Below are 27,104 nucleotides of genomic sequence, written 5' to 3' on the forward strand. Positions count from 1 at the left end.
TAGACGGAAAGATAATTATACCATTTGGGCAAGCACATTATATAGCTTACAGAACCACATACCCACATTACACAATTCTGATAAACTAGGACATTAATTGTACTTGGATCATCATCATCAACAGTAATGTCAGCGATGACAGCTGTGCGCACCCGCATGGCACATAACGACTTGCTTCAACGGGCACCATCAAAACACTTACAATGCCCCACCATCCCATTGAGGTGAGGAGCAGCATTAGCCTTCCATTACACACGAGAAGACTAAATGGTACTCTTTACCTAGAACGGCGCCCATCGCGACCATCGAATGCACTAAAAAACGGGTGCGATGCCCGCGATTTCCCATAGGGATCAATGTTAAAAGTGAGATTGGACGCGATTTTAGTGTTCAATGCCCGCAATTTTTACATAGGAAACAATGTTAAATGGGCCACAGAGCCCAAATAGTCACCGTCAAGTCTGAAATGGCCCCCACAATTGTTAACGCCACCCCACGATCAACGTCAACCCGAAGCGTGGCGAGCGCAGCGAGCCCGCGAGGGGCGGCGGCACGCGTCCTCCGACCTTTTCATACCCCCACCATCCACGTCGGCGTGGAATTTAGAATAGAATAGTGTGGCGAGCACAGCGAGCCACAGAGCCCCGCGAGGGGACGCGGATACCTTCACAGTTATACGCGTCTCCTCGCGGGCTTCCCAGGTGTCCATGGCGACGCGGACACCTGTGAAGCCCGCAAAGGGACGCGTTTACCTATGAAGGTATCCGCGTCCGCTCGCCACGCTTCGGACTCTGTGGCTCGCTGCGCTCGCCACACTATTCTATTCTCAACTCCACGCCGACGTGGATAGTGGGGGTATGAAAAGGTCGGAGGACGCGTACCGCTGCGCTCACCACGCTTCGGGTTGACGTTGATCGTGGGGTGGCGTTAACAATTGTGGGGGCCATTTCACAGGAAAATCGCGGGCATCGCGTCGCACCCGTTTTTTATGTGCCCGCGATTTTTTACCCCCGACGCCCGCGATGCCAATCGCGGGCGCCATTCTAGGTAAAGAGTACCGACTAAATTAATAAATGCTAGACTATCCCCTCTCTTATTCATTTTGAAGCACATATAGGTAATGCCTGAAGTTACATTTTGAACAGAGACACGGTGAACGCATACCATTAAGAATCTGACAATGGGCCACAAACCAGATTCACATATCCATTGTATCTGTTTAGCATCAATGTTATGGTGTGTACACACTGTACAATTTGGCATTCGATTTTCACTATATAGGCAAAATTGAAGCGGGATATCATAGACATCGAATGGAGATGGAACATGTTTTTAACCTTTCGATCCCGATGCACGCTCCCGTTCAGCAGAAAATCGAATATACAAATCGACAGTGCAGCAGTGACCATATAGTACAGATCTGTACTATATAGTCAAAATTGAATGCACGTGTTGTGGCTTACTATGCAATTCGATTCCGATGGAAAAGCAAGGCTATTGCACCATGTGTAGACAGCGGGCCAAATGTAATAGGGTGAGAGTTTCAGAAAAGTGAGAGATTTTGGGAGAGTTTTCCCATGTTTTTTAAAGCAGCAATCAACTACATGGCAAAATTAACCTGGTTTTGCAGTGTAATTGATTGCTGCTATAAAAAACATGGGAAAACTCTCCCAAAATCTCTCACTTTCTGAAACTCTCACCCTATTACATTTGGCCCAGCATTACAACCCTCCTCCCTGTCTAACCAGAACATGAGTACGGAACCATTTGTATACTGTATAAACTTCTATTATTTTGTGGCACATTACAACACCTAAAGAAGTGATAATTTTGTTTATAAATTAAATTATTGCAATACTATAGCATGGATGCTGAGGAAAATATAAATCAGTTTTAAATGCTATTGTACATAACAAAAAAAAAAAAAAAAAATCACTGAGGTGGGAAAGATTCACGTTCTCTGTAAACCCAATTCTACAGATTCACGTTCACAGCCTGATGTGGAATGCAGAAATTTGCAAAAACTCTGCTGTTTGGTCGCCCATACCAGGGGTTTAGACAGGTTTAGCTGCTATACGTGACTAAACCTAGTCTAAATAGGCAGGACAAGCAAGAGAATAATACCCCTTTTAGACCAAAACGCCGGGTCGCACCCGGCTTTTTGGACCCTGGTTGAAGCCGGGTGCGACCCAGCGTTTAGGGGCATTTACACCTAACGGGCTTAAAACGCCCGCACCCCCCTCCCTGGCGCTTGAAGATGACAGCGCGATATCTTCAAGCGCCGATCGACGCCGCCGTACCCGGAACGCTGCTGGGGGCAGCCCAGCACTAAGGTAAGCTGCTAGGCTGCCCCCAGTCCCCGCGCGCACCCCCCACGCCATTGGACAGGAGGTGAATGGATGCCGCACACAGGCATCCGTTCACCTCCCTCCCCCGCCGCTGTCTGCAGACAGCAGCGCCGGCTGTCAGTGTCAGACTGACAATCCGTCCAACCTGCGGACCGCAGGTTGGACGTTCCCCATTCATGTAAATGGGAGCCAGGTCATCCGACCCGGCGTTCCCATTTACACCGCCCTCTACCCAGGTCCTAGCCGTGTTCTACCCAGGTCAGGACCTGGGTAGAAGTCCCGTGTAAAGGGACACGGCGTTAGGGATTTACACCGCCGAAGATCCGGGTCTGACCCGCCGCTGACCCGGATTTTTCGGCGGTGTAAAAGGGGTATAAATGGGTGCCAGACCAATAGAATTGCTCCATTGGGAGCCCATTAATTATTGTGGCTATTAAAACAATTGAATTATTAACTTAAGGTGCACATACACGTACCAATTACCCAGTACTTTTTGTGCTAAAATAGCATTGCCTCGCATGCACAACAATGCTTTTTTAGCACAAAAAGTACCGGGTAATTGGTACGTGTATAGGCACCTATAGAACTCTAATGTACATATGGAAATGTTCTGTTTAGCATTCAAAACCAACATTTTGCATTTTACAGATATCAAATTCACTTTGCTATATTTTTATTCCACTCTTCTCAATATAATTATACTTTCAATGCTTTCAATCAACAGACACTGTAGCCACAGTGGATATGACCACATTTAACTACAATACAGGTTCTCAAAGTCGGTCCTCAGGACCCCACACACATACCTCCCAACATCACCCATTCCATTAGGTACAAAACGCTCTGTTCCTGGCCTTCCCTGCCAGTGGCAGTTGCAGAGGTGAGGCTGCAGCACAGTCCAATGTCCAATATACAAAAAGGGGAGCCACACCTACTGCCACCCCAAACATCACTGTCTTGGACTCACTGACAGTTGATGTGTCCCCCCCCCCCCCTTCAATTTTGGACTGTGCTGGAGTCAAACCTCTAACTGCCACTGGCAGGGAAATCCAGGTACAGAGTATTTTGTACATTATGGAATGGGTCATGTTGGAGGGTATGCACACAGTGCATGTTTTGCAGGTCTCCTCACAGAATCAAGTGAAATAATAAGCTCCACCTTGGGATCTATAATAATGTGTCAGTCAGTAATGGGTGCACCTGTTGGGTGACCTGGAAAAACGTGAACTGTGTGGGGTTCTGAGGACAGAGATTGAGAACCACTGAACTAGATGGACCCAGAGCAAGAACTGGAGTAGTGGGTAGGTGATCACAGCTTGTCACTTGCTGAGCAATCAGGTGCTATAACAATGTCATGTACATGCAGGCCCTTACATATTGATGTCTAGCTGTGACATTCGGTATGGGTCATAGGGTCAACAGTAATTAGGAGGACAAATCAATAGGGCAACCACTATTGGTCGGCATGAGTTTTTTTTTTTTTTTGTGTCCATGTGGATATGGATACCGTATAAGTGTACCAAGACCCCTTGCAAGTATGAAAAAAAACACTTTTATAGAAAAAAAAAATGGAAAAAACTCATGTCGAACTTTTGATCACGTTGACCCAATACAGGTCACCTTTTTCGTATGTCGACCTTTTGCCTGTCACCCAATAGTGGTTGGCTGAATTACTGATGGTGTATGGACCACATTACTGTAGTTGTGTGGCATTTACGTCACAGGAAGAGGGTAGACAAAAGCAGAGATTTAGAAAGTCAAACAAACAACAACAACTGCCCAATGAAGTCATTACAATAAATATTTAAATACACAGTTCTAACATAATCCCTATAGTCCAATCCAGTGCTCAGAAGTGGTGACACAATAGCAGGGCATGTCTGTTCCATATCTCCAATCCTTACTGGTGCACATATATATTCATTACGAACAAATTTTAAAATGTCCACAAAATGTTCTTATTTCACTTGTGCTTCTGTGAGGAGACCTGGAAAACATGCACTGTTAATGTGTGACGAGTACTGCGATTGAGAATCCCTGGTATAAGGGATTTATTCTGCTGTACAATATAGTATGTATCAGAACCGATGAAAACCGACGGCTGACTTCTGACAGAACTGCGGCGAGGGACCAGAACATCGTACAACTACAGGTATCGGGTAAGAGCTGGGTGTATCACCGGGTGGTTAGGGACGCCAGCCCCCGGCGACACTCACCCTCTTACCTTGACCCCCCCCCACAGACTGTGTTCTCCTACTTTCCATCGGACATATACTCTGTGATATACACAGTAACTTCACCACTCTGCAAACTTTATTGCCAGCCCGCTCTCACCACTGTGGTTAGTCCATCTCCCAGAACTGTGTGTGCATAACGGCTGACCATCTACAATCCACCTTCCAACCCTCATTCACTCTGTGACTACAACAGAGGTTTACCCCCATACCCCCTTCCATCCACACTGCTATATCGTAGCCCATCTGCCCTCCAGGATACAAGTCTTACCACCGTGCAGTATCTATTGGTTTGGCCAGACGGACTCAGGATATATTGCAGTTCACTGTATTTTATTTTTATTTTTACTTTATTTTACTTTTTCATCGGTTCTGATACATACTATATTGTACAGCAGAATAAATCCCTTTAAGGAAATTCACGTGTCATTATCTCATTATACCCACCTTACACCATTGTGATTTATAAGAGGTTGAGCGCGAGGTTAACTACCCACTATATAACTTACGTTTAGGAGCCTGGACCACTCCAGCCCAGCAGCCCCCTCGAAACAGATAGTATTCAGCGCGAGCACTCCCCCCCATCTCCACAATCCCTGGTATAGCTAGTATACCATGAAAATAAGTATTATCCATACCCACTATTAGGCTTATCCTAGGTTCCAATTGCACTTCGCATACTACTATAATACACTCCAGTGTTTTCCCAGCTCCAGTCCTCGGGTACCCCATCATAACAGAGGTTTTAAAAGGGTTGACACTCGCCTAACATATCATTGCGTGTGCCATGCTGCTATTCTCTTCTTACTCACCCGGCTGCATGCTGGGGAACGGCTGCTGATCGTACTGGGGGCTCCACTGATTCCATCCTCCATACCAGGGGTTCTGATGAGGTGCTGGCGGCCAATGTCCGAGAAATCCAGAGGCAGGAGCTGGGGGTGTTGCTGGCCACGGGCCGGGGCCCTGGCAGGCGTTGAACACCGGTGGTCGCAGCACAGGGGGTGGGTAGTGAGTGCTTCCCTCCATGCCGCTGCTGTAGTAGTATGTACCAGGCTACAATGAGCAACGTGCGTGCTGTGAAATTAGCGGCGTGTGTGACTATCTAGAGATCACTTCCGGGGTCCTGCAGCAACAGCAGCTAGGACACTGCGTCCATATACAGCTATGGCTAGAGGTACATCCACACTACGGGTGACGTGTGGCCCGCACAGGCGCACACAATCAATTACAATCACACATGACACCCGCATTCCCCACTACATCATAATTAATAATATTTTAAACGGTTTTATCGCTGGAAGAGCCGGGCAGCCCTTTCTAAAGATGGCCGCCTTGATAGTGCAGACAAGATCACGTGGGAGGCAGTGGCCGTAAAGCAAGTAAGGAACTATTGTCTTATACTACTCTGTTTTCTTATTAGGATGAGGCCTCGCTGATTCCAGCGGTTTCAGCGGACTGTCATCCCACCGTGCGCAGCGCGTTAGATAAAGTTGCAGTAACGGGCCGGCTTCAAAACGTCACATACGTGGGCCGGAAATGCCGACGCTTTAAAGAGACGTCACATATATATGAACTAAAAATTGTTCAAGATGTCCCGGGATGTGATCGGTCCCGCTCTACCGCCAGGATTTTGCTGCGGTAACGACAAAGAAGAGGCAGACGAAGGTGAGGGGCGACTATTACAGAACTACCACATGTGTGCTGCCCCCTAGTCTACGTTACCGAGGCCTTTTTGCCTAGGGTGGGTCATCAACCCTTATATGCAGTAGTATTGTGTATGGGCGGTGAGGAGCAGCGTAAGGTATTTATTATATAGGATACTGATGTTGTGTCTGTATCACCTTCAGTTAACCTAGCCTTGGGTATTTAAACCACATGAACCATAGCTAAAGGCCCCAATACATCACAAAGATATTGTACCCAATCGTACAATTTCAACTGGTTGTATGACTGATTGTGAGTACGTTGTGTGTCCAAAAACCACCAATGACTGCCAGGGAGTTGAAGGGAAAGTTGGACACAATCGTGATTGTAATGCTGTGTACACACGGGGGCGATAGGGGCTGATATCGCTGGGAATATGGTCGCTGGCGACCATATTGCCAGTGATGGGAGTGTGCCCTGGCGATAAATTGCCGGGTGCGCGCTCCCGTTTTCTGCCCCATTCTAATCGCTGGTCGCAGGAGCTTGCTCCTGCGACTAGCTGATTACCTCTACGGCACCGCCGGCTGAGGTTCCTTTTCATCAGCGACCATCTCTGGTCGCTGATGAAAAGGGGACACTGAGCAATATATTGCTAGCAATATATGGCTGAGCAATATATCTCCCCCATGTGTACGGGGCTTAAGACCGGTCTTTCTGATGTATGGCCACCTTTAGTCAGGTGAAGGACATGGAACTCAAAGTTGCCACCAGGTTATGGTGATGTGGCTAGTTAAACTAGTACCCCACTGAGTGACCTTGCTCGTAATTTCCGTTGCAGGGGAAATGGTATGTCCCATAGGGTCTGATGACATCACCTGCCCCCGCCATGCTGACACACCGCTGAATTCTCTAGTGAGACAGGAGGGCTGGGTTATGCTTTCCGGTTTGGGAATAATAACTGAACTACTGCTGATGTTTCCACTGTCATAAACATCGGTGGAGATTGAATAATGTATCATTTGGTGTTTTGTAATGCTTAAATGGGTTGCAAAGTTTAAAATAAATTTGTTACAAAGTGTTATAAATACATTAAATGGGCTGCTGGTTTAAAATAAAGATTATAAAAAGCATAAATGTGCTGCTAGTTTGAAGCTGAGGTGTCACAAGATGGTTTCACATAGCATAAATGTGCTGCTTGTAGCTAGGCCACAACCCATTTAAAAATGGGGCATGGCCTTGTGGGAGAAAGGCCATGCCCAATTTTTTGCATGGTAACGGCTCTTTGTGTTACCATAGCATATTTGTATATACGTGTGTATATTATTTATATATATATATATATATATATATATATATATATATATATATATATATATATATATATATATATATATATATATATATATATATATATATATATATATATATATATATATATATAATTTTTTTTTTTTTTTTTTTTTCTATAATTCCAGCACCATGGACAGCATTGAACATTGATTTATAATATCCTCATTGTCCATGGTATTGTGATAAATTAATCTTTGCTCAATATTAATGGATGTTAATACCTTTTATTTCAAAATTAGTCTACAAATGGTATATTATAAAATTCCTCCTCTACCCCTGTGTCTTCCTTGTTTTTATGACAGGTAGCAATTTTGTTTTTGAAGTGAAAATATCTGTAACCGGGAATCTCGTAATTGCATTGTAGAATACAAACGAGTGCTCTAATTATATATCTATACTTTGTCTAAGCAGAGTCTCCCTGCATTATCAATCTTTTCTATATAAGATGCTGTAAGACAGGAGTGTCCAAACTTTTTGCGACAAGGGACAGATTGGATGAAGTGCAAATGTGTGGGGGGCCGACCATTCAGCCTGACATTCTTTGAATCATTAATCACATCAGAATGGTCCCCCACTCTGCCCCCATTCACTCTGTCCCCCAGCCTGCCCCTTCACTGTATGTCCCCCCAGTCTGCCCCTCCTTCACTGTATGTCCCCCACTCTGCACCCATTCACTCTGTACCCCAGCCAACCCCTCTTCTCTTAATGTCCATCAGTGCCTTCATTCATTGTATGTCCCCAAGCCTGACCCTCCTTAACTGTATGACCCCCCATTCACTATGTACCCCACCCTGCCCCCCCTTCTCTGAATGGCCATCACTGCCTCCATTCACTGTATGTCCCCCAGCCCTGACCCTCCTTCACTGTATGTCCCCCACTCTGCCCCCTCCCTTCTCTGTATGTTTCCCAGCCCCTTGTGTGAGCCAGAGGAAGGAGAGCCAAAGCAGAAACTGCAAGGACAGGAGATGTTTGGGCTCCTGCTGCTGCCCTCCTCTGCTCTGCATGTTACTGGAGCAAGCTTCCCCCTTGCTGCCCCTCTCCCCAAACACTGCTGTCACTGTGATTGTGGAGTAGGGTGATATACAATTGCAGCAGCAGGGGTAGGACGCGAAACACATCTGACTGTGGTGGCCGGTACCTCCTCACTGCAGCAGACAGCAAGGTAAAGGTGCGCTCGCCGGGGCCCCACCTTAAGTGTCCTGTGTTGTGCTTCCCACATCTGATGCTCTGCCTGCTTCCAGATGGAGGCTGCGGGCCACTTAAAATGACAGCACGGGCCGCAATTGGCCCCCGGGCCTGACTTTGGACATGCCTGCTGTAAGAGCTTCCCCCATCCCAAAGATCATTACATTGTGTCTTCTATTAACTTGTGCAGTTTGCACAGCTTCATAAGACTGCATCGATACAGGGTGTTGTATGGTGCCCTCCAAACTCATGGCGAATGCTCTTGCCCACCTCCAGGTGGTAGGAGGAGAGCATTTTGCACTCTACACAGTGCGCCGTACATGTTGTTATTCTCCAGCTTATGGGTGGTGCAGATTGAGATCTTATGAGGTCTCATCCTGCACTGGTCCAGGGGTAATAGGGTTTCCAAAAACCATTGACCGCTCAGAGAGCATGGTTCTCAGTAGAATACATTGTACAGCTTGCACATTTACAAAAGCAAACTGAATTTCCCTGAATGCGCAACCTTGAAATTTAAGAAATCTCTGGAAAATGTGACTATGCTAATGTGTAATCTTGGTTAATAACATATACAGAAACATCAGCACAGAAAGCTGTTTTTAAAGAGCACAGCTTGAAAAATTAGTTTTTACCAGCACATCTGTAGATTTATTTCATCCGTAAACCTTGCAAATGAGGGGAAAACTGTCCGTCAAATGCTAACATGAGAAAGTATGGTGTATTGATGATGAAGAGATACTGAAATAAAGTTGGCTTCCTAAACTAGATGCAACCACAACTAGCCTGTCTGCTAGATTTACTAATCCACTAGAAAATGGGGTCCTCTGAGAGACACAGCTCCACCGCTCCTTACCTCTCTTCACTGATCTCTATCCACACTCCCTCCCGTCCTCTTCGCTCCATCGCTGACCGCCGACTGACCTCTCACCTAATCACCTCCTCCCACTCCCGTGTCCAAGATTTCTCTCGCGCTGCCCCCCTGCACTGGAACAACCTCCCGCCACCCATCAGGCTATCTGATTCCCTTACCTCCTTCAAGCGCTCCCTCAAAACCCACTTTTTTCGACTAGCCTATCCCTCCTTCTAACCTCTTTTGATCCTCCTATCCTGCCTCCGTTCCCCTCCGTTCCTACTTATCCTATTGTATTTCGTTCGTCCACCCACCTATTTTTAGTATGTTAACTCTTATGAGCAGGGCCCTCCTTCCTCACGTACTCACCCTACCTCATTACCTCACCTGTGCTCCTGTCCTGTTCTTCCCTTCCTCTACTTCATCTTCAGTCTCCTTGACAATTTTGACACCTACTTGCACCTACCTGAACTGATGCTGATTTTAGTTCTACCAGCTATACCCCTATTTATACTGTATCTTTCAACACACCCTGTACGTTACCTTGTAATTTGTTTTTTTTGTTTGCTATGTACAGCGCTGCGGACACTTTGCGGCGCCTTATAAATAAACGTACTACTAGGATCATGGCAATGTGGTTCTTCAGGGAACACCTTGAAATCCTTGGCAAGAGAATAGCCCCTTTTGCTTAGAGTTGCGACTGTCGGACAGGTTAACAATTGGGATTTCGGTGTTGGTATACTGACCATTGAGATCGCGACTGCCATCTGGCACCCTGTAAATAGGTGATGGAAGACATAGGCAATTCTCGTTAAGAAGTAGAGAATTGTACAAAAGGTAAATCTATGTCATTGCTTCTTAAGAAAGGTCTGTAGGGGCCAGAAGAATCCACTGGTTATATGTTTGGGCAGTTAATGACCAGTGTAAAATTACCTTCCTTTTGAAGTAAGTAACTTTGCAGCTCAGTTTATACGTTTGAGTTGTTGTCAGCTAGAAAACCACCCCGTGTGTGTACGGGGCAGTGATGAGTGCTTACGCATGCTCCCGCATCATCGCTGGCCCGGCCAGTCATCTGCTGGTGTTTTGCCTGTTAAAAAGAACAGGCAGAGCATGGTGCGTTGCTAAAAAAAAAATCTAGAATGAATATTAATTGTACAGAATGAATATTAAGCTACAACTGGGGGATCACAAACAAACTTTGCTTGCCACAATGTCAACCTTTGGAAAACCACCAAGAAGTCTCTACTCTACGGGAAATGTAAAAGAGTTGAGTGTTGCTGGAGGTGCTGGATGGCGACAATCATTTCCAAGGCATGGTTTCCTGCCTGCTAATAATGAAACAAAGTAGAAAATAAATCTGACTCAATTGTGGCCATGATACTCATGGTTTACCAACACACAGTGACCCCCGAGTGCTCCCTAACCACCCGAGTGCTCCCTAACCACCCGCCAGACACAACAGACCGCAGGTGGGACATCAGTACTGTCCCACTGATGACATGTGGGTGATCTATTATGACATTTTTATGTTTATTGTAAGTTATCACAAGAGTGGTCCATGTCAATCATTTAGACCAGGCCTGGTCAACCTGTGGCTCTCAAGATGTTGTCAAACTACAAATCCCATCATGCCTTGCCACCGTTTTGCTAATAAGGGAGTGTTAAAACTGTGGCAAGGCATGCTGGGATTTGTAATTTCACAACATCTCGAGAGCCACAGGTTGGCTTGTCCTGATTTAGACCTTCATCTTCCCACTGCCCATAACTGCTGCAAACCTTTGGATTCAGCAGCCAACATTGTGACTGCATATATCAGTGTTGATATGGCTTGTACTTCATATTTTGCTGCCTCAAGCATTGTCTGATTGTCATGACACCAATAGCACATAATGATGGTCATACTGGCTTAGCCTGGATTACTTGCTGTGGTAGATGGCCTACTGTATCTTTCAGCAAATAGCATGTGCTATCTGAAAACACGTCGACCTTTCAGCTGGTGACCTAATGCTTGTGTCGACCTAAAGCCATGTTGATATTGAGGGTGTTGACCTTCAGTGGTCGTATTCCATATTTTGGATCCTGTTTGTTAGAGCATCTTCTGACAACTGAGAGCAGATATTTAAATGCTGTCTGTCAGACACATAATGTATAAAGATAATTGAACTAATAGCACCTGGATGTTAAGAGTCCCTTTTGTATTCACAATCTGCCACGAGAAGGAATGCTAATCCATGAGTCACAGGATGAGTTCTACCGATGCCTTTTAATTGTGCGATACCTGAAGAGGAATAGCCAATCTGTCAGGTAATGAAGATCCCATAAGCGGCAGCTGCTTTACCTAGACAAGATGTGTGAAAATGGGCACAATGCAATTCTATCACAGCTTCAGTACTAAACCCAACATTATATATATATATATATATTTTTTTTTTTTTTGTACATCTTTATATAAGAACCATCGACACATAATTAACAATTTAAAAATGCAATTATAACAGTTAATTATGTATTAATAGAGCCAATTCCTCACCCAAAAGAATGTAATGAGTTTATAATCCTAGCATGTACCCAGTCCTGTAATACTTCCTGAACCTTAGTAGGTGTACAGTGTATCCAAAGGTAATTACAATGTGTTATTGGTAGGACTAAGGTAGTCACTGCTAGAGGAATATTCTCCTGGGCTTACACCTTGATACACTGATGAGATCCTCAGATAATGGCGGTATCCGCGTTAAGCGCAGTCCAAACAGGGCAATACACCTGACATATACTACAGCAGGCTGGCGTTTTGTCCACCGTATCCGGCGGCTGGTTCAGGTTCTCTTGGTAAATTTTTATAATCCAGTGGGAGGGTACAGGCAGATACACCATTGCGTGTCGCTGCTCTGTATTAGCAGCTTTCTCCTTGATGGCAGCATAGGTTCTTATCATAGGTATAACAATAGTTTATTTCATGTACAGATGTTGCAGACAGCCTGGGCCTAATGCAGAGTCCTTCTGAAATGTGTGTATGTTCATTCTTATGTAGCATTGTACGTACACCTCATGTAGTCGCTTGGTTTCTTATTAGTCCTCCTCATCCGTACACCCGTGCACTTGTCTTGGTAGCTGATGCAATTCCCTAAAGTCCACATCTGCATAGCCCACAGCTGCATTGCATTGCATTCGGTACACCCTTCAGCCATAACCTGAAAACGACCTGCCTCATATTGTGTATGTCCCCAGAGCAACTCCAAGGGGGTTATTCAATCACCCGCAGCAATCTCTCGACGGGGGAGATGGCTGCGGGGCTCTATTCAATGCTGTCTTCCCCAACAGCATTGAACAGGGGATCTCGCAGAACGAGCCCGACTTCACAAGCAGACGGACTCGTTCTGCCGGGAAGTGACGAGCTCCAGGCTGCAGTTCGCCGATTCCAGGGTACAGCCGCACCCCTTCTCGTCCTGCTGCAGGCAGGACATTGAATCCCGCGATGCGATCTAGTTCAAAAAGTACAGTGCATCACATATTCTTGTGCTTTCCGAAGAATCATTGCATCGTGTATGGGCACCTTAATGCTCACATGCCCATTGTCTGCACTTTTGGCAGTGGACAGGAGTCTGACACCTCTCTATAGTAGCTAACAATAATTATTTCAGCAGTTTGTTCTACAGTAGTTCTTTTGTGGGTAGAACCAGATAGGCTAGCCTTTGCTCTCCAAGCGCATCCTAGAGTATCACACAACCATCAACCTGTCACTTTTTGTAGGTACGTGGCACAGCATACTAGGAATACCACGCAAGACCTTTGGGAGATGCTCTGACCTAGTTGTACAGCCATCACAATTTGGTCCAAGATTTGCTCAGATCTTGATATTGACATTAACTTAAAGTGAAGGGTAAATGTATGAAGCTTGGAGAAGTGGTGTCTAGCCCCATAAAGAAGAATGTACTCAGCCCCTAACTGTCAATTTACATACTGGAGCTGATTGGCTGGTGCATTATCACCTTGCACATGATGTTCTTTGTGGATAGATTTCACTTCTTCAAGCTTCATACATTTACCCCTGAGTGTTCATTTGCTGCCTAACACATCCCAAGCTTTGACAGGTGCCATGGTAACACGTTTGTTCATCTCTCAGTGGTTTTAATGTTATGACTGATGGGTGTATAGTTGTAAGCGTAAATGCCATTACAATTCATACCAGTCTCCAGTAGTCCTACTTATTTATGTATATTTCTGCATGGTTCTCTCTGGTGTTTGTTCAAATCCTGCCCCAACTTTGAGAGAGTGGGTTGTGCCTTGTGTTGTGTGCATGCACTATATATCAGGTTCTCAAATTCAGTCCTCAGGACCCCATACAGGTCTCCTCACAGAATCAAGTGAGTAATTAGCTCCACCTGTGGATCTTTCAAAATGTCTGTCAGTAATGAGTGCACCTGTCGGGTGAACTGTGGGGTCATGAGGACCAAGTTTGAGAACCACTGCTGTAGATGAATGCTCATTATTGTTGTATTTGAATGAATTTGACATGGATTGCACTTTACAGTTGCAGGACCAGCACTGCCTCCTGGGTATCAGAGCAACCACAGCTCTGATTCGTCAGAGGACAGTGATGAGGAGATCACTACCAGCCACTCACACCATAAGGAGAGGAATGATGCCATACCAAGGTTAGTTTATATATCTTATCTCCAGTAACCATTTTTTTCTTCTTGTAGTTTACCTTTATGTCTAAGCTTTATTAAATAATGTATCTTCCAAAGTAACGTTCTACCAGTAAAGCAAACAACCTACCGTTAATTCTCATTTCTTTCTTAATTAGAACACTGTCCTTATTCATATGCACTTGTCATGCAGCCAAATAATGGGTCAGATGTATTAAGCCTGGAGAAGAGATAAACTGGAGAAAAGGTGGAAGGAGATAATGCACTAGCTGTGTTTGAAATATGAAACAGTTGGGAGATGATTGGCCGCTGCATTATCTCCTTCCACTTTATCTCTTTGCCAGGCTTAATACATTTGCCCCACTGCTTGACAAGTGTATACACCCTGCAAAACCCCCCCCCCCCCCCCCCCCCTTTTTTTGATTTTTTTTTTTTTTTGCTCTCTTGTCTGCCTCTACTGTACTCTAGGTTAGGAAACAAAGATTGCAGGGCAACCATACTGCCCTGATTTCCCACCAGTTCCTTAGAAGATTGGAACTAGTAGTGATGTCTCAGCCTAGTGCTAACCCGCCCTGCATTCTTACAATCAGGACGCCATCAATAGAGATTCCAGCATCGGCATCTTCATCGATATCGGGATTCCAGAACCAGTCTACCGGCCACGATTCTGGATTCCAGTGTCGGTATTGTGACTGTTAGCATGCCGATAGCCGGAATGTTAATCTCATCCCCTTAATACAGATACTGGTAATTACTTTGGTAGTCACTGACTGCTGAAAAGTTTTATAATGAGCTTAGTCATTTGTGACAAGTACGGGTGTAATGGTGGCTGACCTGGTTATTGCAGCACTAAGTTGTCTAGAAGTACTGTAAAGGTCCATAGCATAGCGCAGTGCAGCGATTTTCAGCTCCGTCGCCCAGTGTGTATGGGCTTTTACTATGACTGATAACATGCAGAGTTGTGACTTTTTCCCTCTGATTGCTGTTACACTCCTATCTCTTCAGAAAGTTGGACAAGGCAGAAGATGATGATTTTTTTGGACCTGCTCTTCCACCAGGTTTTAAAAAGCAATCGGACTCCCCTGGAAGGTATGTTTTAAATTCATCTTCGACTATGTTAACGTTTTTTCAGTGGCCCATTGTGCTTTCCTAGTCTAAGAACAAGCAAGCACATATCCTTCAACTTTCATAAATAAATAGTCTTCTATACTGTAGTTCTGTTCTTTAAATGTATAGATCTGCTAATTTTTCATAATGAAAGTGCACATTTGCTATTATCAGACATTATCATTATCTGGGATTCCCACTGTCAAGAACGTCCCGACAGTCAGAATCTCGTCTGTTTTTGCCAGCTTCAGGCATGATCTCGGCAATCGGTATTCAATGTTCCAAGTGTCGGAAAGTGTGTGGTTCTGCGAAAACTGCACCGTCTTGTCGCTAAATGGCCATGGATTTGACAATCGACGCTGGTTTCTGACCATACGGACTCTCCTCCATAGGGAGGCGTGTCTGTAGCAGGCGAGTCCCGGCCGGGATTGAATACTAAATTGACAATCTTTCCATTGGCCAAAATATATCGGCAGATTGAATACTCGCCATAGTGGCTGATACAGAGGTGGGCATTCATACAGCCAATGTGGATGTTATCCGGATGATAGTGTCTAGGGAAACAGTTAATAGGTTGACTCCATATGGTCGACAGGTGCAGAAAGTTAACATGACCATGGTCGACGTGTGTTGTGTTTTTTTTTTTATACATCTATTCGCAACATTTGCTTAATTTACGGTCTACAGTTGGGAATAGTAACCTGCGGTGAGTGTTGCGGCACTAACTAGCCACCTTGCCGAAACGTTATTTTATTTTTTTATACCCCTTTGTAAAAAGCGGCTATGCCAAATTCAACAGCGCTTCCCGCCTGGCAAATAGTGCTACAAGCTCTCAACAGCCGCTGCCCGCATTGCCACTGCCGGGACGCTGCTTCCCAGCCGCCACTGCCCGGTCCCTGCTGCTGCACATGGGTGTGTGCGAAGCACCGCTGGCACACCTGCGAATAAAAAGCACCCGCAATGTGCCACTGAGTCCGATCCGATAGATTTAATGTGCCGCCAGTCCAACCTCCGCGATGTGCACGGGACCACACATCGGGTCGGAGGGGTTGTCAAACACATCGATTTGGGCCAATTTCTCAGCCCGAATCTGTCTGGATCAGGTGAAATTGGCCCAAATCAGACAAGTGTATGGGCACCTTAAGGCATAGGACACCTCTAAGCGAGCCCAAACAAACCACCATAAGGCAGCACATTAGTGAGAGGTAGCAAGTGAAGTTTCACAGAGTATTAGATTAGTGCTAGTAGCTGCTATGTGTCAGGAGTGTCACAGGGGTGAAACATAGATGTGTAAAAAATGTTACATAGCTAAACAAAGTGCTTTGCGTAACTTTATTCAGATTGACACCCTATAGTGGATCAGTCACAAGATATCAGTAATGTATTCACTCCACACACAGAAACAAAGTCTATTATTGTGAGCAATCTCTAATTCCAAAGCATTAATTATGTTGCGCCTATATGTGTATACATACATACATACATACATACATACATACATACATACATACATACATACATACTAAATCCCCTAGGGGATACAGCACTCACCATACTTTGTAGTAGTATTCTAAACACCAAAGGATCTAAGGTTTATTCAGAGGTAAATACAGAAAGACCTGCCAACGTTTCAGTCAGAAAAGAACCTTGCTCAAGGCAGTCATAAAATGTACAACAATAGTCAAGTAACTTAAAAATAGTAGTGTAAACGGAACTGGCCCCATCGGAACAAACCAGAATGACTCCCATAGAGTGTATGCTCCACTGGGGCAGGAACGGATGTGAATGTTCAAATAGTAACTGTAAAGCGGAATATGTGCGCGCTATATAAATAACTGGTAATAAATAATACTTCAGATAACTTATAACTATTATATCTGTCTGATTGTTGCCAGTCACTAGTGCCATTTATGGTGATTAACAGATCTCATTCTTTGTACAAGGCCCGTTCTAGGTCCTGCCTTACCACCTGGTTTTAGAAGTCCAAATTCAGATACAGAGGATGGTTCCAACAATGGAGACTCTTCAGACATGAAGCATAAGGTATTCTATAAATATATTTATGAACAACATGTATGTTCATTTATACCGGTTTGGTGGCGTAACATAGGGGGCAATGATGCTACAGGGCTTTTTTTATTTATTTATTTTCTATACTCTCCATGTTTCTCCTGTATCACTTGGCAAACAGCCCTCCTTTTTTCCTTATTCTATTACCATTCAATTTTATTCTGTATATTTTTTTTTTATTGGTAATCTGCATAGTTATACAAATCTAATGCACGTGTACTAATTATGCCATTTAACATCACAAGCATCAGTATGCCCGTGCCCTTTGGCTCCTTCCATTATCTCTACACATACAAATCTAATCTGCACAAGATTTCTAAAGTGACTTAGCTGCATGGTTTTATGTACATACTGTATAGCCAAAGTATCTACAGTACTGGTGTATTTCATGTTCAGTTGGTAACACTGCATTAAAGTAACTGTTGATTAGCTCAAATATCAGTCCCACGTAGCTAATAAATCATTCGATTTCATTTAGGATTTTAGCGTGTTGTCATGCCCGCACTAATGAGAAACAATGATGTACGGTCTCATTGTGTACTGACCTTCATCTGGCAGAAAGTGTCCTGTACAAGTTACTTGAATCCTGTTAACTCTTTGCACACTGATGTCGGTTACCTAGCTACTACCATTAGGACAGCTTGCAGTCTAGTAGGGACTTTAGACTGCAAAATGTATTAGAACATAACAACTATACAGCTGCCTATGTCTGTCCGTAATGAATTTAACCATTTGAGTACCAAGTCAATTTGTAAAATAGGTGTGAAAAAAGGTAAGCAAGCATTTTTTAGTCATCATAATGACCTGTAATGTTTACCTTTTTGAAAAATATAGGAAATATCTTTTTTTAACACAACATTTTTATTTGAATTTATATAACAAATGTGAGCGAAGCTGGCATTTTTTGTGGATATTTTCCAGATTTCACGGAGATGTTGGCACTTTAAAGGGTTAAATAATGCACAGAAAACTGCTCTTTCTGAACCGCTTCATGTTTATTGGCATATGACTGCATCCTTTTCTAGGCATGGCCAGATGCAGTGTCTGGAAACTGTTGGAAATAACAGAGTTGTATGGTTAATAAGAAGTGACAGCTGCTGGTCTTAATAAAATCAGTGTGAACAGAGCATAAGGATTGAGCGTTACTGAGATATGGTACTTGGCATACAAAAGAAAGTGTTAAATGGTTGATATTTTCCTACAGTTATTTATATATTAAATTATGAGGTATTTTTTTTTAAATGTTCTCTTTACAAAGTTTTTTTGTTTTCATTTACAAATGAAATTATTTTGAAACATTTTTGCAGATTCAAACCTAATATCAGGGTTGGATTTCCTGCATGACAGCCTAGGCATCCATCTAGGGCCCAGCAGGTCCAAGGGGTCCGTGGATGTGCCTGGTGTTCCATAGAGAGTTCAGCAGGAGTGGGCTCTTGGCAAAAAAAAAAGGAATTACATAATCTGAGTGCTGGAACCAGTGCAGCCAACAATAGGCCTGATTCAGGTTTGCTCACCGAGCACCTGAGACTTGCTTTAGAAACCTAGGGCCTTATTCCGGTTCACTCTGAGGAAAATTCCTTCTAGATTTGGGCGACTTATTTTGTTTCTGTGCAGGGAATATACTGACTGCTTTATTTTTACACTGCAATATAGATTTCACTTTGAGGTAAAACCCCACCCAAATCTAATTCTCTCTGCACATGTTACATCTGCCGCCCCCCCCCCCCCCCCCTGCAGTGTACATGGTTTTGTCAATTTGAAAAGGAATTTGCCTCAGAGTGAACTAGAATAAGTTCTGTGGTAGGAAGCAAATTAGTCTGTTTTTAATTTGACTATCTTTTGGTCCAATTAGTATTTCTGCTACTACTTTATGTCCATGCTCATATATTTTTTTCATGAAGGATCACACTGTTCTGGTTCCATACAAGATTGGGAGGTGGATATGAAGTTTATACTTAAAAAAAAAAAAAAAATTCAGCCGTGTTTTGCTAATAAATTACCGTATATACTCGAGTATAAGTCGACCCGACTATAAGCCGAGGCACCTAATTTTACAACAAAAAACTGGGAAAACTCATACTCAAGTGGGACCCTCACTCGAGTATAAGCCGAGGGGGGCTTTTTCAGCATAAAAAATGTTCTGAAAAAGTAGGCTTATACTCGAGTATATATGGTATTAGCCTCTTTAATTTTTGGGCACTCAACACGTAAATTAACCTCAGTCCTATTTGATCTTTTTCTCTTTTCCGTTTTTGCTTACGTTGCATCAACAATTTATTGTCCATGATGACACCCCGTATTCCACATATAGATATAGATAGATATATATGTGTGTGTGTGTGTGTGTGTGTGTGTGATTGGACTTTAGGGGAATGTTTAATATTCTAGATAGACAATGTCTCTTCTCTTCAAGTCTGCAAATTGTATCTATCATTCCACTATCGTGGCACCTTACTGAAAAATGCATGCTATCGGAATGTAACCGAACTTTATAAAGAACCTTTCATATGCATTGTAAGTAAGCATCGCAAGTAAGTGTTTTACCTTAAGGACTGTGGGGGAGATTCTCTAAGCGAAAAATGCGGTAAAAACCCCGTTATCGGGGTTTTTACCGCATTTTGGGATGCTGTAAGCTTCCCCCGCCGGGTTACCGCGGTGGGGGGCATCGCCAGAAAAATCTGGCGATGCCCCATAGAAGCCAATGGGCTTCTACCGCAACCCTCCGCCGCCCCGCATCGCCCCCTCACCTGTGTCCGGGCAGCATAGAGCTGTGCTGCCCGGACCTGTGACCTCCTCCCTGATCCTCTTCCGGTGCAGGGAGGAGAGCCCGGCGCAGCAGTAGCAGCGCCGGGTATGTGAGGGAGGGGGGAGCCGCCGGGACCTGCTGGGACCCGGCGACTCTCACCGCAAAGGACAGCTCTTAACGCAAGAGCTGTCCTTTGCCTTAATTATCGCATATGTTACAACATATGCGATAATTAAATATGCGATGGGCGGCGAAGGGGGGCGGAGATTCTTAGAGAATCTCCCCCTGTGACTCGAACAGCATTCAGATTTTCCAGTCCTTTCCAACAGAGACCTACCGCAACGCGAATGTATTAATGCATACCTCCCAACTGTCCTGATTTTCAGAGGCATGAATAATGTGAAACCTGCTTTAATATGTGCAGTTCATCAGCTTCAACTGTCATTAATGCAAGGTTCCAAACATTAGTAAGCAGGAGCCCTCTCGACTGGGTAATCTTCAAAATCAATAGATCCTTTTTAATATATATATACTGTCAATATATACTAGAATAAGGGCCTCAGTTCCTGCTGAAATATATATCTATATATAATTTTGAGCAGGAACTGAGGCCCTTATTCTGGTTCACTCTTTCTGACAAAATATTTCTTAGATGGACAAAACCATGTGCACTGCAGGTGAGGCAGGTGTTACTTGTGCAGAGATAATTAGATTTGGGTGGGGTTTTACACCTGCCTCACCTGCAGTGCATATGGTTTTGTCCATCTAATGCTGTGTACACATGGTGCAATATGATTGCTGGCGATATATTGCTAGCAATATATCGCCAGCAATCATATTGCTCAGTGTCACCATTTCATCAGCGATGAAAAGGAGACACTGCTACAGGGGGGTACAGAGACGAGACAGAGACTAAGGCAGGAGGGAGGGAGAAGCGGCACGTGGCGGGGGGGGGGGGCAGCTTGCATGGTATGGATCCGCCTTCCCTGTGACGTATGCTGGGGGCGGGGTGTATTGGCTACACACTGCTGCCGGGGTTGTTATTATTTTAGTCAGACATGGCCCCCGTACGTTCCGTGCACACAGCAGCTGCCGCTGTGTATGTGTCACGGGGAAGGGGGGGAAGAAGCAGCAGCGCCGATCTCTCCGGCGCTGACATCCTGCTCAGCGCCGGGGGAAGTCGCTGGTCGCAGGAGCATGCTCTAGCGACCATTAAGGAGTGCACACGGTAGCGTGCAGCTGGCGATCGCCAGCAGCACTCCAAATCCCTGGCAATATGGTCGCTCAGCGACCATATTCCCAGCGATTTTCACCCAATATAGTCCCCGTATGTACACACCTTTAGAAATATTTTGTCAGAGTGAACTAGAACTAGAATAAGGGCCTCAGTTACTTAAAAATAGAATATATATATATATATATATGTCAAAATTTACATACTTACATAAGTATATGTTATTGTGTTTACTCGCACATGTCTTCAACCTGTGGCCCTCCAGATGTTGTGGAACTACATTTCCCAGCATGCCCTGACAGTTTTGGCATGCTCTTATAGGAAAAATGTGGCAATGCATGTTGGAACATGTAGTTTCACAACATCTGGAGGGCCATAGGTTGAAGACTCATGGTTTACAGTGTAGCTTTTTAGAAAAAAAAAACATGAGAATTGAACCGTTGACCTCAGTGTTTTGAAGCAGTAATGCTATGGTACGGCTGCTGTAATGTTTCGCAATACTGCTTCAAAGCCCTGAGGTCATGGGTTCAAGTCCCATGTTAAATTTTTTGCAAGTGCCCATCTGTTTGCAACAAGCAGCATACGGAAATAAACTAAAATGTTTTTTTATGCTGGATATGCCAATAGGTTGGTTTGCGACGTCTATTTAGTTTTCATTGTAGTTTAAGTACAGCACATAAATATTTTATTTAAAAACATAACCAGCACAGATTGTGTTACAACTGTTGTCATGAATGAGACCCGGATGCTGTATAGTAAATAATATAGAACTAGTGATTGTTCCTTCACATGAGCCTAGGGTAGTGGTTCCCAAACTTTGTTTAATCAAAGGCCTTAACCCCTTACCGCCGCAGCCTGTTTTTGCCTTCCTGACAGAGCCCTTTTTTTCAAATCTGACGTATCACTTTATGTGGGGATAACTTTTTATTGCTTTTACTTATCCCAGTGATTTTGAGATTGTTTTCTCGTGACACATTGTACTTTAAGCTAGTGGTAAATTTTGGTCGATACAGTCTTTTTTTTTTTTTTTTTTTTTTTTTTTTTTTTTTTGAAAAATACCAAAATGTCGTAAAAAAATTGAACATTTTGCAAAATGTTAAATTTTCTGCTTGTGAGACAAATAATCATACCACTCAAAATAGTTAATAACTAACATAGACCATATGTATACTTTATGTTTTAATCATTATTTCAACCTCCTTTTATTTTTTTTGGACACTAGGGGGCAGCAGAGTCAAAATTATACACATAACTCATAAAACGCTGCAATTGGCTGTTCACATTTGAACAGCCAATTGCAACGATCGCCGATGGGGGGGGCATCGCTGCCCCCCCTGGGCAATGAGGGAAGATGTCTGCTGTCAGGGACAGCAGACATTGTCCCTCTGTCACCGCGTCTATAGACGCGGTGACAGTTTAATGGCATGACGTACATTTATGCCATGTGTCGGGAAGTACATCCCGACCATGACGTAAATGTACGTCAAATGTCGGGAAGGGGTTAAAGTGTGCTTCTGACTGTCCACATGTTTCATGATTGGCAGCTACTAGCACTGGCAGCTACTAGCACTTTGACTACTAAATTGTGATACATAATGTGATTTAGTGCTTTATCACCAACCTCAGGCACCCCTGCAAGTGCCTCATTATACCCCAGGCTTCCTAGGGATGCGGTCATTTGGTCGACAGTATCTAGGTCGACATGGGTTTTTTCACAGTTTTTTGAACCGACAGATGGTATTTCATGCCCTTTAGGTTAAAAGAAAAAACAGTGAAAAACCCCATGTCAACCTTTTGACTGTCGACCTAGATATTGTCGAACTAATGACCTTTCGACTTATAACCATGTCGCCCTAATGACTATCGACCATTATGCTGTAGACCAAATGATCCCAACCCGCTTCCTAGGCCCACAGTTTGGGAGCCATGGGGGGGGGGTTTAAATTATATCTTTCTAACCTTGTTTATGTACTTTAAAAAAGAGAGTGTGTACGTTGGAGAACAGGGGCCATGCTGCGTTGAGCAGGTAGTAGAAATAGATTGTACAGTAAAGTCTATTTCTACTTTTGATTCTGGGGCTGCACATCTGATGCAGCTAAACATGGTGCAATTCAAAGTATTTTGATATCTATTTTTGGCTATATATATATAGTCAATATCGATAGCTAAAATCACACAATCCATATTTGCAACATATTGCACAGCCCATATGTGTGCACACAAACTGCAGCACTTTTGGTCTGCATGTATCTGTTTATACTGCCTCCCGCTGACAGAATTCTGCCTTAATTCCCAGTGTGGGGATGGGAGGGAAATGTTAATTCACCTGTCACTGGGTTTTGGAGAACTGTTCAGCTTCATTTCCCATCTGTCAGTTTGAAAAGCACCAGGGATCTGAGAAACCACTATGTCTCTGACCTTTAAAAAGAAACCGTAATAAATTATATTCTACTTTACTGTGGCTCAGTTCTAGTTTCCCAATGCAAAAGGGAATTCTGCACCCAAATAATAACCGTGCTTAATGTCCACAAAAAAAATAATTTTACAAGAAGTTTAAAGACCATTTGATTCTAGATGGAGACTACAGAGATTGCAGCCAGTCTGTGTATTATTTGAATACACAAATTCAGCTATGAATTATAATTGACTGCCACTAGATAGACTGGTCAGGCAACAGAAATCAGGGAGCCTGATACATCCTAGTATCTCTGGGTCCCCTGCATGGACCAATAGCTTAAGTCTGCATTGCCTACAGCATAAGTGGTTTCTTTATGTTACTGAAGTCAAGATTTTACAGCATTCTATTGTGTCCTTTGAATTATTGATGATGACACAACATGATCTGCTGACCCGGCACATTAGCCTATTCATTCCATTTTAATTTTTTTTTTTTTTGTAAAAAAAATGTTTTTTGTAATGCCCTCAATGTACACATCAATCCCTGTAATTGAATCATCAGAATCACTTTATTGGCCATGTATACTAGGATTTTTTTTGTGTATACAGTGCAGCTTTAAGCATGTTACAAGAGGTATAACAGGACATACAGTGTTTCAGTTGAGCATACAAATGTCAATTCACATGTTATGATTTGCAAGGTTAGACAGAGCAGTTAGGTGTTTAGATTAACAGTATCTTAGAGTACATTGTTCAATAGCTGAATAGCTGTCGGGAAGAAGGTTTTTGCGGTTCTTGACGTCTAGGCAGGGATAGACCGGAAGCATCTACCTGGTGGGAGAATATCAAACAAGTTATGGCCAGGGTGGAGTTTTGTCCACCACGATTTTCCCAGCTCGCTTCTTGACCCTGCTTAAGTATTCTTCCCTTACAGGGGGAGGTCTGTCCCAATAATCTTCTCTGTTGTCCTCACCACTCTTTGCAGGCTTTATTTGTCAGATTCATTGGCCCCTCTATACCAGATTCTAATAGAGGATGGGCTCCCATCTGAGGTTGCAAGAGATTTTTGTCCCAAGGAATTTGAAGGCCTCTACTCATGACACCACTCTGTTGGAAATTACTAGTGGGACCTTGACATTTGGTTTTCTCCTGATGTCTACTATCATCTCGACTGTTTTCATTCATTTATGAATTGCCGTTTTAACTCTATAAAACTTAATCTGCAATTCATACTATAGGGCAGTGGTGGGCAATAAGTGTTCCTCCAGCCGTTGATGAACTACACATCCCAGCATGCCTTGCTTCAGTTGCAGAATATACAAATAGCAAAGCTAAGGAAAGGCATGCTGGGATGTGTAGTTCCATCAACAAGTGGAGCGCCACTTATTGCCAACCCTTGCTATATGAGATCTGTGGAAGATCTGCATCTCTCTTCTGCACGGATCACTAGCTTACATTCACTAATGCAGGACTTTTATCGGGCTTTTCCCATCCTATGAAATGCCCTTCCACGCACAATAAGACTCTCCACTAGCCTCCAAACTTTCAAGTGTTTCCTGAAAACTCACCACTTCAGGCAAGCCTATCGTATTTAAGTTCTACACACATAACCCTCTGAGGCACTTATGTATTTCTGGACTTGTAACTTGGTGGGACTGCTATGCTATTACTGGTGCCTGTCCTTGTGTTTCCCTCCTTTGTCCCTATAGATTGTAAGCTTGCAACTGGGCCCTCCTGTTGTTACCCAGTTTGTTTTATCACTGTCTACAATTGTAAAGCGCAACCGAATCGTCTGATCTATATAAGAAACTGTATTTCTCTTTTGTCCATCCTGGTGACATTGGGATGTAGGAGGGTCCGCAGGAGCCAAGGCACCTATGCTGACTTCTTTGAGAGCAGGCTCCTCCCTTCTGCATACAACACCTACTCCCTGAGAAGCAATGTTGGCTGTAGACTCAAATGGATAAACCAGGAGCAGATCCAGGAAGCCAAAAAGCTGTAATAAAAGAGATGGTAACAACTATAATGCCTGGAACGGGTTGACTTCAATCCAACTGTACATGCAGGCTAATAGATGTGCATCACAGGGCAAATCAGTAAATAACACATATCCACAAAAAACTGGTGAGGCCACTGTCATTTACCAGTTGTTGTTTTTTTGTAGATCTGTGATGTTGCATTGTTTTATTCAGGTTGACATTGGGTCGACACCACTAGGTCGACATGGGTCTAGGTTGACACATTAGGTAGACAGTCAAAATGTTTACATGGGGTTTTTCACTTTTTTTTTTTTTGAGCCGACGTGTTTATTTCATGCCCTACCGTCCACCAGGGCATGGTGGGAGAATAAAATAGTGTGCTGAGCTTGGCCAGGCACCGTGCCCGAAAGCATAGAGAGCAATGCAGTGCACTTCAAACTGTGTCCATGTCGACTGTGTTGACATTCGGGTAAAAAAGTGAAAACCCCCATGTCGACCTTTTGACTGTCGACCTTGCCAATGTCAACCTAATGCTTGTCGACCTAATGTCCTGTCGACCTAGACACATGTTGCCCTTGACCCATGTAGACCTTACTGCCTGTCGACCTAGTTGGTGTAGACCTGACATCCTACACCCCTGTGTAATGCGAATAAGAATGCGCTACTTTGTGGTGTCATTTGAACTGGGGGTACTATTGTGCGACCACTCCCCTTCTATGTGAGGCCCCACCCCTATTGAGATGTACATTGTCATTTTATGGAGTACGGAGGAGATAAATATAAGGCTTTATCTCCTCTACTAATGCTTACGATGGTGCGAGTATACAGAGAAGGATTAATCATCAATATCCATCTCCCGTATACAGCCTGTTAGTGCATACACTGTTATATTTGCAGCTGTTTCTGACGTATGTTATACAGCCACAATAACCTGTATAATTGCATTCTGTGGCTGCCACAATTATTCCCTTTAAGATGTGCACTGTTTTTTGCAGATGAATGTGTTAAATCGGTACTTGTTTCCTAGAACGGCCACAACGATTTAGATCGTTGTGGTCGTAAGATAAAAAATCGGATCGATCGCATCGCATGCGATTTGGTCGCATACGATGCGACCGATCCGATCGACCGATTTTTCAGCCGATTTTTTTTTTTTTTTTTTCACCTGATTATTTTAAATTGCCCCCCCAAATGTTACTAAGTGGGCTAGACCCCACGATAGACGTGAACCCGAAGCGTGGCGAGCGCAGCGAGCCCGCGAGGGGCGGCGGTGCGCGTCCTCCGACCTTTTCATTCCCCTACTATCCACTAGGG

At 43.9% G+C, this 27,104-nt stretch overlaps 2 protein-coding genes across 2 annotated transcripts in view; one reads left to right on the forward strand and one right to left on the reverse strand.

The window, feature by feature from the left end:
* NUFIP1 (nuclear FMR1 interacting protein 1) overlaps positions 1 to 5,769 on the reverse strand; it is a 36,178-nt gene extending 30,409 nt beyond the window's left edge. The window contains exon 1 of the mRNA XM_083168957.1: positions 5,395 to 5,769. Within this exon, the coding sequence (XP_083025083.1) occupies positions 5,395 to 5,608 (214 nt within the window). The 5' untranslated portion in view covers positions 5,609 to 5,769. The remainder of the gene's footprint in view (positions 1 to 5,394) is intronic.
* Positions 5,770 to 5,833: 64 nt separating this feature from the next.
* GPALPP1 (GPALPP motifs containing 1) overlaps positions 5,834 to 27,104 on the forward strand; it is a 31,439-nt gene continuing 10,168 nt past the window's right edge. The window contains exons 1-4 of the mRNA XM_083168958.1: positions 5,834 to 6,247; positions 14,140 to 14,263; positions 15,263 to 15,346; positions 17,308 to 17,407. Of these exons, the coding sequence (XP_083025084.1) occupies positions 6,172 to 6,247; positions 14,140 to 14,263; positions 15,263 to 15,346; positions 17,308 to 17,407 (384 nt within the window). The 5' untranslated portion in view covers positions 5,834 to 6,171. The remainder of the gene's footprint in view (positions 6,248 to 14,139; positions 14,264 to 15,262; positions 15,347 to 17,307; positions 17,408 to 27,104) is intronic.

The sequence above is a fragment of the Crinia signifera genome, chromosome 2 (assembly GCF_055691185.1).
Source record: "Crinia signifera chromosome 2, ASM5569118v1, whole genome shotgun sequence".
In the NCBI taxonomy this organism is placed as follows: domain Eukaryota; kingdom Metazoa; phylum Chordata; class Amphibia; order Anura; family Myobatrachidae; genus Crinia; species Crinia signifera.